The sequence below is a fragment of the Pterocles gutturalis genome, unplaced genomic scaffold (genome assembly GCF_000699245.1).
Source record: "Pterocles gutturalis isolate BGI_N339 unplaced genomic scaffold, ASM69924v1 scaffold23403, whole genome shotgun sequence".
In the NCBI taxonomy this organism is placed as follows: Eukaryota; Metazoa; Chordata; class Aves; order Pterocliformes; family Pteroclidae; genus Pterocles; species Pterocles gutturalis.
Genome location: NW_010123696.1, coordinates 22,227 through 43,296, shown reverse-complemented (window position 1 = coordinate 43,296; position 21,070 = coordinate 22,227). Strand labels below are relative to the sequence as shown.

The 21,070-nt window shown below is 42.2% G+C and overlaps 1 protein-coding gene across 1 annotated transcript in view; it reads right to left on the bottom strand.

Moving 5' to 3' along the window:
- The window catches only part of LOC104465099 (dihydropyrimidinase-related protein 1), a gene marked incomplete at its 5' end in the record, with an annotated part of 33,533 nt that overhangs the window by 3,027 nt on the left and 9,436 nt on the right, over window positions 1–21,070 (bottom strand). Inside the window, 8 exons of the mRNA XM_010078014.1 lie at window positions 2,188–2,367; window positions 3,609–3,779; window positions 5,411–5,552; window positions 9,652–9,808; window positions 10,939–11,059; window positions 13,053–13,121; window positions 16,371–16,451; window positions 18,078–18,139. Of these exons, the coding sequence (XP_010076316.1) occupies window positions 2,188–2,367; window positions 3,609–3,779; window positions 5,411–5,552; window positions 9,652–9,808; window positions 10,939–11,059; window positions 13,053–13,121; window positions 16,371–16,451; window positions 18,078–18,139 (983 nt within the window). The remainder of the gene's footprint in view (window positions 1–2,187; window positions 2,368–3,608; window positions 3,780–5,410; window positions 5,553–9,651; window positions 9,809–10,938; window positions 11,060–13,052; window positions 13,122–16,370; window positions 16,452–18,077; window positions 18,140–21,070) is intronic.

Sequence of the window (21,070 nt, the reverse complement as noted above, 5' to 3'; positions counted from 1 at the left end):
GTTGGTTCAGCTGCTGAATCCCACTTCGGCTGTTGCAAGACTGATACCCACTATACTGATTGCAGCAATTTCACTCCCACCTGTATTTTCTCTGCTGCTCCCCTTCAGATAATCTAATTATTTTCATTCAAACTCATTGAAAAGTCATGGCAATTTTAAAATTAAAATTTCAAAAGTTTCCCTTTCTTATCATCAACCAGAAAAGCAATTATAGGCTAGACTGTGGCATGGGACCCATCTTTCATTATTTGTCAACAGAGTATCTGTCATTTGAGCTCTGATTTCAGTTTGAGGTCTCCAGATTTTATCCCTGTACAGGTCCTATAAGGAATATGAGAAAAGACAATCAAAACAGCCTCACTGGCCTGAAAATCACAGGAATCTAGGAAATGCTATTGTTAAAACAGAGTTCCAATTTTCAGGAAGAGCCTGAAGCCATGGCTCATCGAAAGTCTCAGAAATCTGTGGTTCACAAGACTGTTGTTTCAGATAATTTTTCCCAACAGGTCAACAGTGAAATTAAGGAAGAACACTATTCACAGGGGTTTGATCCAGCTCTTACAGAAATCAATGCATTTTCCTTCCTTTGGGTGACAGGGACATCAGGCTCAGAAGAACCACAGTCTCACAGGCTGAGACAAAACTAATGCCCAGAAGAGAGCAGCTGCCAATCACAGCAATGATCCATCTTCCAGGGACCCACAAAGGCAGGCATTTATACTGCTCTCCCTGCTCCAGGGATAAATTTATACTGCTATCCTGTGCCAGCTACAGCTTTGACGTCCCTTGTTTGACATGTTTTCTCTATATTCCTTTGCATGCACTGACATATTCATATGGTGGCTGATATGACCATCATTGGGTTTTTCTAAATATTTCCAATTGATAAAATTCAATAGTGGGAAAAGAAACACGGGCATGAACTTGCTCTCCCTTCCTCTCTCGGCAGGCAGCAGAGGGAGCTGCAAGAGCAAAAACACCAGTCCTTTTCTTCGTCCTTTTGCAGACCTTTCCTAAGTACATAAAATCACAGGTCCTTCCTAAAATCCAGGTCCTCTTGCAAGACGCAGGTTCCTTAGCCCAGTTACTTTAGTGCAAACTCCTGGTATAAGACACCACTGTTTGATATTCCTTTTTAAAGTGTCATTTTCAGTATTGAAATGACATCGTCATTAATTTATACAGCACTCCTGTGTGCTAAACCCTTGAGAGGCGAGTGTGAAGAGAAAGCCCATGTCATCTAAGTGGATAATGTAAAAAAAAGTGCAACACATTGGTATTTTACAAAACTTTTGCAGGTGCATTTGATTTTTACAGTGCCTTTTCTCTTTAGAAGTGTAAACCTTTTGTATCCCACAGCTTGACAGAATTTGTACAACAAATGATGAAAGACAAAAACGATCAACCTGCTTTGTAGCCTTAATTTCAGCTGCCATCCTCACAGGCTATGATATATGCTTGGCTATGATGTATGCTTGGTTGAAAAAAATACGAGTTTTAGTCAATTTGTCTTGTTACCTGTCCTCATACAGTGACTTTCTTGCTCAGTGGCAAGAAGCACCTTCCAAATAAGCCCAAACTACTGCCAAGCCAATTGGTTTTCAATAGAGGAGCACTGATATAACTCAAAACCAGAACTGACCCAGTCTTAATCTTGGTAATTTTCCAAGCTTTTTATAAATACAAGAGAAAAGTTTTCTGAGCTGTGAATGCTGCTAATACTGAGTTCAGCAAATGCACCAACAGCAGTTCAGAGATGACAAATATGATGAGTATCTCTGGCTTACATGCTTTTCTTCTCTGCAGTGTGGCTGCTCAGTATGCAAAGATCAGTAATTATTTAAAATTCTGTTTTTCTTCTGACTAACCCTCCTCCCAAAGAGGCTTTATCTTTTTCTTGAATTTTAACTAAAAGAAAATTCTATCACTATTCCACCTCCCTTCAAAAGCCTGCACAGCTGGACACGAGGCAATTATGCCCAACTGGCAATTATACGCTCTACCCACTGAAGCTCACAGTGTTGCTACATCAGTTCACACGTGCAGAGGAACCAGTTTTTTTGTCACGTTTTGAACAAGTCATATATCATCTGACACGGACTCATATTAGCACAATAATAAAAAAAGTGCTACTGTTGTTCCAAGAATGTATGGCTATAAGGAAGATTAAATAATATCTGACATTACCTTATTCCTGATTTTGATACGCTGATAAAGATATTCAGGGAAAGGTTTGCGAGGGATGAAGCGGCCCATTCCCTTATTTACGTGCAGATTTCCATCTTCAAACACAATCTTCCCTTGGCTTATGACCACAAGTGGGGCACCATGGCACTCCATTCCTTCAAAGATGTTGTACTCAACAGCCTAAGGATCAACCAACATATTCACTGCAAGTTTGGTACAAGATCACTTTCAGTTAGTAACTTACAATCTGTATTTGTAGTCAAACTTTTAGACAACTAAAACTGCCATTTAGAGATGTATGAAATTGTTTTGTCTGAAGGAAAAGCAATGCTTTTTGGTATGAATCGATTTTAAAGAATCTCTCTGATCAGACTCTCCTGGATCAGACTTTTCCTTTCCATTGCTCACTTTCCATCAACTTTTAATCTCATTTGTTTTTGAGGACTTTCAATATATATCCAGAGCCTCCAGAAGTGCAATAGCCTTAATAAGAAGGAAAATTGTGACTCAGCTGCCAGATAAGCAGAGGACGTGGTCCCACCACGCATGTGCTGTGACTGTGTAAGGGAATTTCAAAGGGGCCAGCACATATATTTCTGTCTGAAAAAGCCCAGAAAGGATCAGGAAAGCCTGAATCTAAATGGGAATGACTGTCAAAGGGCAGGTGATTATTACTTTCTTGAAAATACATAAAGATCCCAAGACAGAGAAATAGAAACTCAATCACCTAAACTTACTTTAATTTTAAGGTTTCTAAAGGCTTGTGCTTTTTCAATATAAACCAGATTACTGGATTTCCAGTAAAACATTTGGATGAATTCCCCAATATAAAAGACAAAAGCACCAAACAATAGGATAACAACTTTGAGATACATAACACATAAAATAAAACCTGGCACAGTCAAAATCAAAGCAACTGAGAGTCACTGGTACTCTGCAGTAAGGGCAGAGAAGTATGTGGCAAGGCTTTGGAATTGGACAGAAAATCCCAGCCATGAAGCTGCTCAGAGCTGTGTTATAAAAATATTTAATCATCTGTTGATTTAATTGTGTGATTTATAATATCAGGTGGTTTTCAGGTAAACAGAAAAAATGAACGGGTTTTAAATTCATCATCACAGCTTTACTTGCCTCAGCTGCAGACCTGCTGATTCACACCTGTTACAGATCGGCCACAAGCAAGCAAAACATAGTGCAATGTAATATGAAGACAGAAAATAAATCCTTCCTGATCCCAGTGCTTCCAATGCAAGATTTCAATACTTTCATCTTCTGAACTATTTACCCATTTCAGAACAGGAATAGGCAGTTATGCCACTCCTCTGTATCCCATATATTTGGTGTTCACATGAATTAGATCAACATTTGAAAAGCAACAGTGACATTTCTTTTTTTCTTGATGGTTTTCCTTTTCTCCTTACCGATTTATGGCTTTTAGCTGTTATAGTCTTCACCTTATCAGGGTCCCAAATAACCACATCAGCATCCGATCCTACAGCAATCCGGCCTTTTCTTGGATACAGGTTAAAGATTTTGGCAGCATTGGTGCTGGTGACAGCTACAAACTGGCTCTCGTCCATCTTACCTGTGGCCTAAAAACAAAGTTACTTGAGCAAAACATGCTTATAAAATGGGGATTCACTGTTTAGAGTGCCGAACAATCAGGGAGATACGGGAAGGCATGGGGTTTGTATATATGGCAATGGTGCACGAAACAGGTTTTACCAATCAGGATTTCATACAAGGCACATTACTTGGGAGTTTCAAGTAAGTGAGTGTGCTACTCCTGGCACCTCAAAGAACAGTCAATAAAACCTTAATGCAGATAATACCATCAGGTTACTCAGTTATCTAAGGTCCCTTTCTCTACACACTGATGCCTGAGTGGGCTTGTTGCTAGTCCTAGTAATTTCCATTTAAATGTTTTAACTATTTTAAAACTAAGAAACTTATATGAGTATTATGAGATTAAATAAAAGATCAAGATTCAGACTCTTTTAGAAACATTTCTTGCAAATTAAATCCATTCTACTATTAGCATTACCAAACCTATAAATCTAAGAAATGCAACGCAAGTTATGAAGTCCTTGCCTGGAGAAATGGCACCACCAATTGAACTTTTTATACAATCAGTGACGGGTTAATAGCAGCTATACACAGCAGCATTTTGATTTTTCAGTAGAATATTTCGGGGTCTTCCCTGGCAATAAGCAAGAGCAACATTCCCAGGAATAAAAAGAGTGCCAAACTTTTAAATATTAAATAAACACTTGTTTGCTACCTGGTAAAACATTAGATATTTTGCAAAAGACAAGCTACTCAGTGGTCGAGGACTGAATGTTACCACATGTAAATCCCATGTCGCAGCCCTTGCTGCATTCCCTTCCCTTTCCAGGAGTAACAAAAGGGAAATAGCACTGGCTGGCTGCACTCTGCTTGCTTCCCTGCTTTGCTCCTACACAACAGATACCTGAAGCTGCTTCTGTGCTTGGAATCTCAGTATCAGTCCTTGAAGAAAGTGGTTATTAAACACAGTCTGAGAGAAGTGCTCACAAGAGCACTGTAAATACTACCACTTCCCAGTTTGCAATACACATTTGAGAGCAATGCAGTGCAAGGTAATGAGTGCACGCCTGTGTGTGTGTGTGCGTGCACAGATGTGTTTGTGAAGACAATGGAGCGAGAATATACATTAGGATCCATGGAACCATCACAAAAAATTGCTAACTTATACCAGCACCCTACCACAAAATATGCCAGTATGAATTACATGCAATGTTCTCCCTCAAAGCATTTTATATTCTAGCCTCAGGCTCGGCTGCCATCCATTTGTAATTTCTCAAAAACGATGAGACACTTCCCAAATTCAAACAATCCATTAATCACGCTTATATGGGGGCCACTTCAAAATCATTAAACTGCTCCAGATCCTACATCTCTGAGAAGCATCCACTCTGACACAACTGGAAAATTCAGTGGTGGAGCCTGTGAAGCCTCAGGTCTAATAACACACAATGGTGTTGCACTGTCAAAAGTGAAACACAGCCCTGAGTTCATAAAACTGAAGGTTTTTGAAATAATTCACCTCATAGTAGCTCTCTCTCAGGGAATTCTCAGAAATATATTAGAAAGTCACTGAAGTACTGGCAAAGAGTCTTCTGGGTTTCATTATTCAGCCGAAAATCAATTTCTTTTTAGTCCATTAAAGTAAGTAATTACTTACTACAGCCTTGTCCCAGACAACAGTCATTCTTTCCTCAATTCCATTGACCCCTTCAGGAATCATAGTGAAGTTGTCCTTTCCGATGGCTTTCTGGGCAGTGCTGTACGGGCAATGTCCACTTCCCGTCACCTGCAGGTCCCCGCTGTGGAGTTAACACACAGAAGGTTTAGACCAGGCATCACCAAGGCTACCTTGGTCTCAGAGTAGCTGTGAATGGACCTTTCAAGCCTACACACCGGAGGCATTGGCTGTAAATCATGTCAGCAGCCTTTACATGTTGGCTACAGATCAGCAAAGAGCAACAGTGGCATTGGACATCTCTGCTTTCCCCCAGAAGCACCCTGAACTCCCAGGTTACAGCTCCCTTGGGTTTCCAGCTGCTTATTGACAGAGATCAGGCACAAGCCCACTAACCAAGACAAAAGATTATTCCAGGATTAAGGAAATTATCAGAAGCTTGTATGAAATGTCTGCCACTCTCAAGGTAAATTAATTCATAACCATGTTGAAAAATAATGGCAGATTTTCCAATGCAAAGTCATGAGCATCAATCTTGTTTCCCTGTATTTCTCCTCTGCTCATATATTTTTCTTGCAATTCTTACACCAATATTTCTTGTCTGACCTTTCAAAACACAACCATGAAAATAAAAAAGGCAGGAAAGTGTTTTATCAGGTAGCCTTCTACTTAAACAAAGAAATGTATCGGGCAAGTCAAACATGTGCTCTGTATTTAGCTAACTTAAAGGTCTGACGCAGAAAAAGGCAAGGAGTAAAACACACAAAGGGCTCCCAAATAATAAAACTTTTATTTAAGAAGTTGGATTTTTCAGCCTAGAGAAAATCTTTTTGGAGAGAGAAGAACTGGATCACAGCTGCTCTCAGGAATAAGGAGGAAGAGCATAAGCAATATGCAGAATCTTGCAAAAATAAAAATAAAAAAGATAGGTTCTTCAATACCCACAGGAAACAGGTGATATTTTTAGGTCTTGATTAAGCTTACAGGACTCAAGCATATTAAAACACGCTATGATTTCTATTGCATCACTCCAGAAGGGTCACATCCCCAAGAGCTTGTCATCCTTCTCTTTAACTGATTATGTAAGTCCCAGCTCTGAAACATCTGAATGATTCTGGTCCACAAATTTAGATTCCAGCAAGCTAACAAATAGCCAAGCCAAGGAGAAAAGGGTCACACATCAGTAATTCTAATGCAATTTTCTGGGCTGCCAGCCCTAATGATTGCTGACAGTCAGACAAGAACTTCTGGATTCTCTTCTCGTTCTTCATGATGCTCACATCTGTCTATCCAGTTTTTAGCAGAAACCAAACCCGTGTATTTAATAGTGAAAAAGCAGTTATGTTTTAGCTATTCCTGAGTATTAATGACTGCCTGGTGTTACTCCAGGGGATTAAACCAAATCCATCTGTTAAACATTCATTTATTCTAACACAACAATAGAGTCAGAAGATTGCAATGCCATTTCTTCCTTTCTGTTGCTCTTCTGTCAGCTAAGTTTCTTGAGTCTTACCCTCTCTCTTTTCTGCACTCTGATGAATACAACCAGGAAAACATGAATGTCACAGCCAGGCCCTGTATCACTGCCCATCTCCCTAAGGTTATGTTGCGCTTCTTACATCACACTATTAATTCCTACACCTGAAAGATAAAAAGGAGTTGCTTCCTCGGAACTCCCATTTTCCCTCTCCTCTGACATTAAATCACAGGTAACAACATGCACTGCGCTCCCCAGTCTAGTCAATAGAAGACTTCTGAAGCTGAAGCATGTCGCTCGAGAGCTGCCCAACACCTCCTGGTTAAGCACGTGAGCACTCCTGCTGTCTAGATATACTCCACTGTCAAATGGGGGATGAGCATCAGAGCAGCTAAAAAAAATGACAGATAAGAAGGGATCACCATGGAAAACATCTCCAAACGAGGGAGTGGTGGGAATTAACCCTGGACATACATGTATCTTTAAATGCCACATCAATACTTTGTCATCTTATTCTTCACTGTACACAAGGCTTTCACAGCAGATTGCATCTTCCATGAAACACCAGGATCTCACATGTCTAGTTCAGATGAGATGGCCTATCACAGTGGCAGTAACACAGCAGTACCATGGAAGATGAAAGCTACCTCTGGTGCAGGGCCCATAGATGACACAAGGACCAAATCTCATACAGCAAATCCAATCTGTAAACCCCATGAGACATGCTGGATTTTTATCCATTCAACTCTTCAAAGGGAAAAATCAACACTTTCTGTGGAAAACAGCACAAACAGTATGCTGATTCCTCTGCAGTACTTGCAGAGGAAAAATGTTGTAAGGATCTTCTAATTAATGTAAAAGACTGGTCTCCTGATGAACAGTGCAATAGAAAAGTGAAATACTGTCTTTACCATAATCCTTGCATAGAATTCCCCATGTACACATGGCAGACTGGTAAAATATACAGTTCTTTTTTTAGTTTCACAGTATAGATTTAAAGTATTAAAACCGAAAGCAGGGTAAGCTGCTGTCATTTAAGATCTAGGACTTTAAGCCAATAGAAAAAAAAAGCCATTTTTGCATGCTTGGAGGATAACGAAAACTTCTGTGGCTCCTCAGTTTGTCTTTCTGATGTTAGTGTTACAAAAGTCATTATTTGCATTCCAGTTCTAAAAATTCTCTTGCTATTTTAGCTAATCTGTTTTGACCCACATACTATTACTTTGGGACTCTCTTCTAGAAAGCATATAGCCATGTCTGACAGAGTACAGAGCCAAACATTTTGATACACATTCACATGTGCTGCTAAGAGCCTTACCCTCACACAATGAGCTTCACTCTACAGTGCTGATAGTGACAGATCAGACCAGAAAGTAATTTTTCTTCCTTGTCCTTATATTAAAGAACAGAAAGCTCCATTACGGAAAATCACTTCTGCCTCCATACTGTCACAACAGAACAAATTCTTGCGTATTCTTACCAGAAACGCATGCAACTCAGAGCTCCACTGCGCGTTCATTGATAGCACTGTGAGTGCAGCATCATCAGGGCAGCTAAAAATCTGGGTGTGGAGGACTGCACAGCCTGACCTGCCACGTGCAAGGGGAAATTTGCATGCTGCAGCAGTGGCAGTGACTGATGTCACCTTCCCATCACACATTTGTGCCCATCCACCTAAAGGGCAGCTCTGCCCAAGCCTGAATTACCACATGTGGGAGCCTTCTATTACCAGCCACGCCGGCACTGCCTGCCATACAGCCTGCCTGTTAGCCATGTGGAAAACTAACCTCAGGGGGAAATGTTTTCTGAAGACCAGTGGGTCACTTTTAGGATTCAGATTCTACTGCTCTGTCTAGAGCACTGGAAACCCTAGAATGGTGAGCAGAAGAAGCCCCTTTCTCCTGCCTGACATGCCTTCTCTATATGTACCTCATATCTTTGCTGTCTTCCAGCTTGAGGACCCTGGAGCCTATAAAGACACAAGGCAAGCTAAAAGTAAAAACACGGCTGCAAGAACCAAACACAAGTAAATTTATATGATGTTGGTCCATCCTAGATGAAGGCAAACTACCAAGTCAGAAGTCTGCAATACACAGGAGTTAAAACCACTGAACTCTGCTACAAACACTTACAATTTAGTTTAGGACAGACTAATTCTCAGAAGTGCACATAGCTTACAGCCCCACACCAGTTTTGACAACAACTGCACCAGGAAAGTTTTCTCAGTTCCAGGTGCCTCTTGCATTCAGGAACAACCCTGATTTCAGGAGCTGTGCTTGCCAGATATGACCAGGGCTTAAAACTGAGTCTACTCTGACAGACAGGAGTCTATCCACCAGGCTGTTGCCTACTCTGGACAGTGAGGATGCCATCCGATCATATATTAACAATTTGCCTGGAGAAAACACAGAACTAGGGAGAAAGCCAGTGTGAAGTCCTGGGCTAAAGACTATCTATCTGTACAACTAGGAATCACTTGAAAAGCAGAAAGAAAAATAATTAATTCCTGAATAGCCAGCAGTTGCTTCTCTAACGTGCTAACTAGGGAGCTGAAAAGTCCGTGCCTGCTCACCTGCCTGACAGCCTAAACACAGGGCTATAACCACCCTGGTTTTCTACGTCCCTTCTCTGCTGTTTCATGTGGGAGACTGGTCTAATGGAAATGGAACAGATCCCTAGAGGCCTTATCCCACGTGGGATATCCCTTGGCCTGACCATCAGCCTGTAAAAAAAGTGAAGGTCTTACCATGCTAAGAGTGAATTTAAATGATCAGGAGTGGTAGGATCAGGGCTCAGAGGTGGCGAGGTCACAAAAGCTGCAGCTTTGGCCCAGTTTTTGCTCCAGTAATGTGTCCCATCTGTCCCCAGGCTGGCAGTGATCGGCTCTCCAAAAACAAGGGGACCTTGGGAAAAGCAAGGATATACAGGAACTGCTTACAATCCACTCTCTCTTCAGCACATTATACTGCTTGCTGCATTCAGCCATGTATAATTTACACATTGCTACATGGCCAGTGTAGCTCCCGGAAAACTAAGCAGCCCTGGCTTTGTCTGTATGATAAAAAATTAATCAGGAGGCTGTCTGAGTTACACATATTTTTGATCAGCATATTTACAAAGCTCCCTTTCTAATCCAGGAGATGGTTCAGATCTGGTTTTAATTTGTACTGTTGTAATCACAGCCCTCTCCTCTCTGATACTCCAACTCGGAGAGATTTTAGGTGGAGGATGGGCTCCAGCAGCCTTTTTACTAGGTTGGTCACAGCAGCAGCAGATAGCAGCACATGGTCCCAGGCACCATACTCCAAGTCTCCAAGAATACAAATATCAAGATGACATTTTGTTCTTTGGCTTTTCCATATTGCTCACACTTTGTATCACCAACCAGCAGAACAGTCTTGACTCACAAATGCAGCTTCAAAAGCGGCTGCCTCCATGCTCACAAGTCCCTTTTGGGCACTTTGTAATCTGGGTTCCTCCACAGCCCCAGCAAGCAGTGTTGGCCTGCAAATGTCCCCAGTGCACCTCTGAGGGGGTCAGCCTCCAGCAGCAAGGCCAGGAATGAGCACCGGGCATCTCTAACAGCAGGTTCACTGCCCAAGCCACCCCTCAGACAGTAATACCCTGAAATATCCCCAAAAGGCACAGAGGAAGTGCTAGACCCTGTTAGGAAAAAAGTATCTCCCTCCCATGAACAGAGGTAGAGCAGTCTAAGGGACAGGTAAAACAGAAAACAGGATAAAGAAGAATTAAAACACAATGTAACTTCAAGGAGACGGGGTACTTTATAGTTTGTGGGGAGAGTTTCTCAACTGAAAAATGTAGAAGGATTTCCCTTCATCTTTCCTAGCTGTAAATATTTAGGGTCTGTGATGGCGTTACCATTCTTTGGCAACCTCTCCCTGTATCTTGTGATTTGAGTCAAGAAGTACAGGCTTTTCCACTGAGTTTCTGTTCAACAACAACAACAAAAACTAAACAAAAAAAACCACAAAGCCAAAATGAGTTTGTGGGAGAAAAGGAAGTCTCTCACCTTTCTTTCTGGCCAGTGCAATGATATCAGCCGCACTCTTGCTCATCACCTTGGTGATGTACACTGGGCAGTTTATTCGACTGGCAATGGTGATGGCACGGAAAACTGCTTCTGCTTCAAGCTAAGGAAAAAAAGGAAGAAAAAAGTTAACTGTGAAAGCAGACTGAGAAAAAATTAACTGGAGGACTGAGACAGATCTCTCACTGTTCAGCAAGAATTCTTCAAGGGCTGATTCTGCTTTTTCCATAGAGTGCCGGGAAAGAGGGAGCTAACCCAACCTCAGACACTTTGTATTAGGAGTAACCACAGCCAGGCTGTACTCACCAACAGGGTACAGCTGCCCTGGCACATATAGAGGTCCCTGGCTCCTTGCACCCCAGGAAAGGTCACATCCAAGCAGCTGATGGGGCCCACCCCTACCTCCCTGACACCTTGCTGCTTCACACATCTACCCTGCATTTGGAAGGAGAACAAAGCAAGGAAACATTGCCCCAGCTCAGAGACAACCTCTGAGCAATCCCTGGCAGCTTACCCTATGTAATCTTCACATAAGGATAAGAGTACACTGAATGTAAAGCATTCTCAAACAGCACCTTCAGCACCATGGGCTGAATTTAGCCCATAATCCATAAAAGCCTTTGAAGCATCGCCCAGTAAGTCCCCTCTGTCAGCAGGCGTAAAGGCAATCTCCTCCCAGGGAGCCATCTGGGATGTAGGCACACAAAGCAGTCATCTTCAGACTGAGGAGCAGTGTTTCCGCCTTCCCAGATGGACTCACAGTATCGGCATTTTAATACCTAAAAGTCTGTTGTGACTGAAAACACTGAAAATACTCGATGGTACAGAAATCTCTCTCCAGGAGTTGTGCTAGAAAAGTTGAGCAACTTAACCCTTCCAAAAACACATGGCTTAATTCTTCACAGTTTTGTAAAATATTTTTTCTTAAATCTGACTGCCACTTCAGGTTGCCCTAGGACTTTTATCACAACATTTGCTCTGGAAGCCACAAAACACACCCGCAGAAGACCAGCGAAGGAGGCAGGACCTCTGTACCACAGCTCTGGGGCTGAGGCAGTAAGATGCGTGATCAGAAAGGTGAAAAAGTCCTTCCTGGAAACTGGAAATGCAGATTATCCTTAGACTTTTGTTCTCATTAAAAGGAAACAACTCCATTCTTTTAGAATAATTTAGGTGGAAGTTAAACAGCAAAATGACAAAATACATAAACAGTTTGATAGAAGTATGTGACCAATTAAGCCGATTCCTTTTGCCTTGGGGAGAGGTTATATAAAGATCTGCAAACCACAACAATCTCTTCAAGTTCAGCCTCAAATCCCCAGGACCTCATCTCTTTAGTCTTCAAGGAAAGCAGCCACTTCCCACTACCACGCTCCATCGTCCCATTAATGGTCCGAACTGTGTACATTAAGGGACATCCACATGTCTCCACCTTTTCCTTTGCATTAAAGAAACCTTTTCCAGATGCCTGACATGATCCATGCCAGAGCCTGGGTTTTACTATAAGAGAGTTGCATAAAATGAGCTGGCCTTACAGCATCTTTCCATTTTCACATAATGGCATTTCTACTACAAATGTATCTGCCGGCTTAAACATAGATTTATATGTGGGTGTATGCATATGTATGGTATACATGTACACATGCATCTTATAGGAGGTTTTCATCCAAAGCATTTTAAGGAATGCAGTTACCCCAAACCCTTACCCACAGGCTTCACTGCTGATTTTTACCCTGATAAGCCCATTTTTTTGTCATCACAAATCAAATCACAAGGGTCACACTTGAAAAACACATGCACACCCATGCCCAGGGCAGCAGGAGCTGCAACTCCTGAGTGTACAAGGACATGCTCATCCTTCGACCAAGGGAACGCACCTGCTGCAGCAGCAAAATGGTATTTCAGGCAAACAGACAGGCTGAAGGGGACCTGGAATTTTCAAGGCTTTGAATAATACTGGAACAGGCCATGGGAAACGCAGTCTGTTGCCTTCCCCCACACCCCTATCTATCATCTGCACATAGAGTAGCCAAGCTCCGATACTACGTGCTCAACAAAGTATTTCCACAAACGACAAAATAAGTGAAGTCTCCTACCTCCTCGGGCCTGCTCAGGGCATGTCCCTCGGGTCCAGTGATTCCCATCTCCAGGATACGCTTTTGTTCCTGCAACATAAGAGATAAATGCTGACAAGGGCTGCAGGAGGAGACCCTTGCCCCGGCCATCCTCTGAAGGATTAACAGCCATGTTGTCTGACTGCATTTTGTCTGTAAATGCAGCTGCGTAAGCCTGCTGCCAGGGGAGAAGGACTGACAACACTGACTCTAAACTGGTCCCATGCCACCCCAGCATCTGCACAGATTTCAAGGGAAGATTTGTCTCTTAGACAAATAGAGCGTATTTGTGCCTCAAGCTGTTGGGCTGAACCATTGGAACTCTCCTCTGCTCTCCAGAAAGTCTTTCCTGACACCAAGACACCAACCCAGGGAACAGGCTGCAATCGATATACTAAATAGCAATTATGGATATTGCCAGCCTGCAATTATTTCTTCACTCACAAAAGTTGCTTTCTAGCTGAAATCCATCAAGCACTGTTATCTTCATTAAACTTTTAACATTGCTAATGCTTCATCAATAAAGTCTTTCCTTTGGTACCCAGTCTTCTGTAACACTTTTTTTCCTACAGAGCGAATCACTACAATCATGTTTTCACAAAAGCCGAACAATGACCTCCAGCTGTGAGGGGACTGTGTCCACACCAAAAAGCCCATCCCAAAACCCTTGGGGGTTTGTCACAAAAATAATGGTGCTATGAAGCTTTGCAGCAGTGAGATCAATTTTTTAAATTAAATAAAAACTTCACCTATCTTTTAATTTAAGGTCAAGCAGTGGTATTGGAATAAAGTTCCCTTTTTGTAGAAAATGGCCGTCAATCCCTTCTGATCTGAGGTTGGGCCAGGTCTGCCAGCAGAGCAGAAGCTGTTGACGTACCTCCGACCCTGGCCTGCCCTACTCACGGGTCTCTAATGAGCTGAGATCAACAAATGTAATGACTCTGTGATACAGACAAATATCCTCTAGAGACCAGGATGAAGTTACTGAACACACTTTACTGTGTCATCTAATAAATGTTTGATCCCAGATCCCAGAGGGTGAAAAGCTCACACATTACCAACATACTCCAGTAAAACCTGAGCAAGTTAATATTCACATATACTTTTGCCATTGGTGGAATCAATCAAGGCTGAAGAGGCATTAATAGGAAAGCATTAATCTGACTCTGTAATGAAGATTATTTTGGTTAGAAAATCACAATGTTTCATAGGTAATCTTAAAAATAGCTGTTCTAAATCATTAATGCAACAGCTCTGAACAGTGCTAGTTAAAGACTTCAGATCATTAAAATACAACAAAAACTAAAGCTCCAACCTTATACAAAAAATAGCAAGATGGCAAAGACTGGAACGCAAAGGAGGATAGGGTTGCATCTTGAAGGAATCCATAAAATCAGACCATATGATGAAATTACCCACAGTAAGAGGATTTGATAGTCCTAATAAGATAGAATATTTGTTTGATAAGATCAAATTTGGATTTTCACACAGGATAGCCCTGCAAAACACCCCTGCAGGCAGCTTTCTTTTCACTATCCAAATAATCCTTCTAAATAAAGGCATAAGGAAAGACTGATTTCATGAGACAGAGTAATGGTGAAGAAATATGTTGATGTATAACATAATTTACATTTCTTTACTACTTCCTCTTTTCCTAATAACATATGTTTGTATTCCATAGCTGTATATTAAAGCTGATCAAAGAAAAATGTAAATGAAACAGATTTCTATCAGAAATGCAATTCCACGAGTGTGCCTTGATTTTAACGGGGAACACATCAATACAACATGGGTGCCATTTGATTTGTTTCATTTTGCCATTCCTACAGTAATATTGACTTACTATGTTTCTTATTTAATTATTGTTCTACTGGATATTTTATGTTGTATTAAAACCATAACTTATATATTTTGGTCATTTTAAATCATGCTAAAGTTCATAGGAAATTTTCTCCCCTCTTGAATCCAAATGAGGGTTTTCACCTGGTTTCAGTGGGGAAGGACACAATAGTACCGATGTGCCTGTTGACTTCTCACTAAAAACTTTTGAACCCAGTGGTTAATTTGTCCAAACCTGAAGGCAAAAGGGAAAGAAGGCTCTCAAAGAGGGTAAGTTCCTAAGAGGCAGGTAAAGGACAGAATCCCACTGAAGGAAAAACAAAAAAATAAACCCATGTGAGCAAGAGTCCTTACACACTGCCCAACCACTCAAATGTTCCCTTGAGGTTCACCCTTAGCCCTAAGACAAGGTGGCTTCCCTAGTCCGGATCTCAAAGACAACTTGTTTTCAGCTGCGGTAATTTTCCTGTCAGCTCTGCAGCCTAGTCCTTAGCGGATAAACCAGCAGATAAAGAGCTCAGCAGATAAATCAGTTGGCTCACTCAGAGCCTCATGGACCTCAGAGGGGCTCTGTGCACGTATAAGGGATCAGAGGAGGGAGACATCTCTGCAGCTGCCTTAAAAGCTTCATCTGCCACAGATGTATAGATCACAACAACACCCACCCAAACCTGCCTGTTCTGATTTATAGGGGAATCGTGGCCTCCAGAAGACTAGCAGGAGGTTTACTATTGGCTTCGATGTGCTGTGACACAGATCAGACCTACGGCACACTCCGGTGTGAGGACAGTACCTATGCAGGGACCTGACCTGAAAAGAGCACACGGGGGATCTGGAACATTCTAATGGAACACCCTGAATTTGAGCCCAGCTTCCTGGTTCTGACAGGCATCTTCAAAGAACATGACTTACACTTTAACGCACATTTCTGAAATGTTTAGAAGGTCACGGTGGTTTCTTATTGTCAAACTTCAGAGATTTATAAGAATATTCTCAAAAATAAATAGGTCTGAGAGCTTTACCACCCGCTCCAAACTCACTATGCTGCTTATGCCGATAGCTGCAGCAAGACACGTCAGCACAAAGCTTCCCAGCTCCACTTTTTGTCCCCAAAATCTGTGAGCAAGACTTTACGTTGTCCTGCTTCACTTGTCTCTGCCAGACTCCAAAGAGATCTTATCACGTCCTTCTGCCCCTCTCACCCAGTCCTAATCTGCTGCCACGGCAGGGAGCTCTATGGGCCACTGCTCTGCCTCACAGATGCTCTGCCAAAGCACACGGAAGGGCCTCCACCCTCTCATCCCAGGGGTGACACCAGCAGCGTGTAAGGACCTCAGGCCCCATTAAGGCACATACCAGGTAGTTCCTTTTCTCCTTCCCATACTCTGACTGGAGGTTTTTACATCTCCTCTCTTGTGTGTATCTTCTCACAAAGTGAAGCAAAAATGACAGTTCACTCACCTGAGCTATCAAGTCTCCATTTTCGGCATGGACCAGGATAACAGCCCCAAGACTTTTTAGAAAGGTAAAGGCTTCGTAAAGCTGCAGGTAGTACAAAGAAGGAAACACTGCTGAATAAGGAAAACACATTACTTAGCACTCAGACCCCTCTATTCACCTCAGTTTTGCTCCTTGTATGTTGGTAATGATCTAGGTGAGTAGCAAATTATCTCCCTTTTCCACTCTCCAGGTGTTGACTGAGCCACCCCTTACACACCAGCCAGCCCCAGGATGAGCCTCTGCCCTTCTGCACTAGGACAGGGCCGACAGTGCTGAGCGGAGTTGTATCTCCCTCCAACATAGTGCCTCCCCAGCCCCTTGTGCTGCAGGGCTCCCTCTTCACGCCCTCCCACTCAAGCCCAAGTTTAGTGAGTAGTCTCTATTCCATAGTTTTAGCAAATGTAAAATGGACTACAGACACTTTTAGTACAGCCAAAACACCTCTTTTCTGAAGTGCAGGCATTTTGCACCATCTTCTTAGAGCAGATAGTGTCAAGCTTTCACCAACATCTTTAATTCTGCAACTAAAAATGGTAATGTTTTCTCTAGAGTATCCTTTTTTGTTATTGCCTTCTAAGATTAAAAAACTCATCCGTCATAGAAGGGAAATAGTTGATCCTGTTGCTTTTGCTTAGAATTTCTGAGCACAGATCTACTGAAATTCAGTTCCCTTTCCAAAAGGTATTCAGCTAATGTGTTCCTTGTTTAAAGCAGACTTCAGTAGCGTGGGAGCCCAGTTTTCAAACACGGATCAAATGCTGAAGACATGGTTCCTTCAGTGCCCACTTCTGCACTAGGGCACTTCAGCTAGCATTGAATGGGTCACAATATTCAGCTTCCAACATGCGCATTTAAACAAGGTTACAGGCATTAGTCTAGCCACACATTAAACATTTTGATGTATTTCTCTTGGCAATTCCAAGAGGGAATTGAATTTAACAGGCACTACCTCTCAGAGAATATTTATATATTATTATGTCTAAAATTCCAATTAAAACCACATGGACTGGAGGTGTAACAACAGTTATTTAAGAGACCAAGAGCTATAGCTCTGGGAATAAGTAAAAGAGAAACATTTTCTCAACTGAATAAGCAAACATTATTATTACTAACAGATGCCATTGTCCATTTACAATGACCTGATACTTACGAGTGGGAAAGCTGAAGAGTTTGGAATCTGTAATGAGCTCTGGACAAACAAGCTCATTGTTATCTCCAGCCCTAATGAGAAAAGGCCACCTCCCCCAAGAGCAACTCCATTTAGCTGTTTGCAGCAACTGAGAAACCCCTGAAATCTGAAAGCTTCAACTGCCTGGAGTGCTTCATCTTTTCTTCCCTCTCTGAACTGGAATTCTTGAAAAGTAACAGCAAAACAAAGTGTACAGCAAAATCCTGAGCAGTGCTGAGTGGTTGTAATGCTGGTGGACACCAGGCAATCCTTGCAGAAGATGAATGTCATACACTTGGAGGAACACATGCCGATGTTCAACACTGCTCAGCACTGACCCTCCAGAGAGAAGAACTCCTCCACTGCACATTTCCCACAGAGCCACTCAGGTCAATGAGAACCTTTCTTTGGGATTCAACCTGAGCAACTCCTCAGGTTTTGGGAGGGAGATCACAGGAGAGAGGACAGATCAGAGCAATGAAAAGCATTCAGAGCAATACCTGGCTGTCGGACATTTGGTAGAGGTCTTTGTAGGCCATGTAGACTTGAAAAGAGTTCACACCTGTTCCAAAACAAAATTCAAAGGTATTGCCATGTAAGTGGAGTCTTAAATTGCATTTGAACAAAAACTTCAGGAAAAATAGGTCAGAAAATATTCATATGGACTAGCCTTTTTCACCAGTGGTGGCCAGAAATAAAGCATGGCTGCACAGCTGCATAACAGCTGCTAGGACTAGAAGCCTGAATCCCCTCTTCTCTGGGGGAATTTGTTGAACTCTGTGGATTGCCTGTGTTCAGCCCTGGAGCAACCCAGCCACTACCACAAATGAGATGGCTTGTAGCCAAATCACAGACAAGAAACAGTGGCTAATGCAAGTATGTAAAGTCCGTAAAGTTTAAAAAAAACTTGTGAAAGGTTCTGTGACTCACTGGTGTGCTGGTTTTGGCTGGGATAGAGTTAATTTTCTTCATAAGTAGCTAGAATGGGGCTACATTTTGGATTCGTGCTGAAAACACTGTTGATAACACAGGGATGTTTTAATTACTGCTGAACAGTGCTTACACAGAGTCAAGGCCTTTTCTGCTTCTCATACCTCTATCCCAACCAAAAACAGGACAACTGTGTTTCTTTTTAGCTTTCTTTAGCTAATCAGGAAAACATTTCAGCTTCACCTGAAACTGCTTTTTAATAGATAAACTTCTAGTTAAGTTTTCCCAAAATGCTGAGAAGCTGCAGGAACCGTGTAATGGAATTTCCATATAGACTTGCTTTTTCTTGACCCTACTGCCCAAAGCACCCAGCTTAGCTGATGGCAGGCACTAGGAAGGAGAGGGAGCAGCACCTGAAACCAGTTACAAGGGCAGCTCACCATACCTCTCCTTCCACCTTCCACAGATGGAAGGATTTATGTTGGCAGTCATACAAAACCATGAAAGATGACAGCTCCAAATTTTAGAAATCAGTAAGAACTGCTACTGTTGAGTGTCAGTTGCCAATAACCAACTGTATTCAAACTCCTACAAGTTCTGCTATGTATTTCAAAGACTTGATTATTTGCAGAGCTTCATATTCTAATGCAACAGGAATTCCAGACATCTTCTGTTCATATTTTCTGTACACATGAATTGATATTAGTTTATAAATTTGCCTTACTCTTTAGCCTACTGACAACATCTCCAGCCTGGTACAGAGACTGATCTCAGAGTTTTCTAGCTTAAAAGAAAAGTAAATTCTAAGATAAGCCATGTACGCTGCATTTCAAAATAGCTGTCACAAAAACTGTGGTTCCTGGGGCAAGAAGAAAAAGAAAGAGATCTGTTCATGTTATTCATGTTGGCTACACTGAATGAATAAAGCTCTCTGATGAAGATATAACACCTTCATGAGTCTAGAAGGCGTAGATATATCCTCAGGCAGAGGGTATGGCTGTTCACACTCACACGGAGAATTTGTTTATACCCTAGGATACATGCAGGATAAAACCTGGAAATGATCCCTGGTATTACGTCTTCCTGTTAAAGCCAGGCAGCTCAGGGAGAAACACGAAGTGGGAGCCAGCCCCTCCTTGCTGACTTCCCCGCTGAGCAAATCCAGCCTGGACTGTGGAGCCTCGTCAGCCTGTGAGCCTGTCGTTTCTTCCTATTTTCATATTTCTCGAGTTCCCAGAAAACACCTTTACTAGCTGTAATCCCTCAGCCAATTCCTCATTCCACAGTTTCAATGTACTTACGTCCCTGCTTTAAAACCTTTAAGCTTGACTGCGCCTTCCCCAGGGTCAGTGCTTACAGCCTCACGCCTGCAGCACCTTCTCCCCTCTGACTGATCCCATCTGCCCGACCTGCCTCAGAGGAAAGCTTTGCTTCTCTTCACAAACCCACACACTGTCTCAGATGTCAGCTGCACATGGGAGCCACCTTTCTGCACGGGTGACCATGCACACATGAAGCAATGAGAGATGTGTCAAGGCTGGTCCGAGCCATGCCGACTAGCCTCGGTGATGGCACGAGACTGAATCTTCTCATACATATTTCTCTGTAACCAGAGAGCTGTGTTACCTATTGCTCTCCTTTATCCACTGGGATCTAGCCAAAGGTAATTCATTTAATCACAATCCCGTAGGAGAAAAGGCAACTTTCTTTGGGTACCATGGCTGGAAGACATACATTGACCCAAGTAATATATATTCTCTTGCTTTTTCTTTTATAGCCTCTGTATATTCTTTGGACCTTTTCTGACCTTGGTAAAATGACGATGAGTTTTGCTCCCACTCACATTAACATTCTCCCTGAAGTCAATGAGAGCAGAAGGGATCCCGCCATGGAATCTTGAGCCTGTCCCTTATCAACAGCTCCCACAGTGCAGAAGCAGCGTTCTCCCATCTAAATACATGCCCATACCTTCGGCTACCACATCAGATATACAGCAAGTGGAAGGGCATCTCACGAGCTGCCTTCACAGCTGACAAGAGAGATGGTTTGAACCATCCTGCCTTGCAAAGAGAGTATCTTTACAAAACACCAAGATAAAATAACACCCATTACATTTGCAGGTATCCAAGATTAGACTCTTTGCCTAGTGCCTTGCTCTGGTGTCTCGATCTACTCGTTGGAAATATGTGGCTTTTCAAAAGACTTCGTCCATGGCCTATTGACCTTAACATTTAACATTTGTTACACACTACATTCTTGCCAATGTCCTGCTTGCTTTCACACCAGGAGTACTCAATGGGATCCTCTCCAAATTTCAGACAGTGCTACAGGCTTTTTTTGAACAGTGACTAAGTGCAGTAGCTAAAAGAATGAGTGAGGCACCTGTCAACACATCTCAGGCTGTTGTTCCTTTGCATATACTGGAGAAGTGCAGCCCTAAATTAGCTGCCAAAATGGTACAACCCTGAGTCTTTATAATCAGCATTTAGTTCTACAAAATCTCCAAGCTCTTCCAAAGCCTGTCTCCCCCTTAAATCAGCTTTGTATTGATTTAAAACTGATC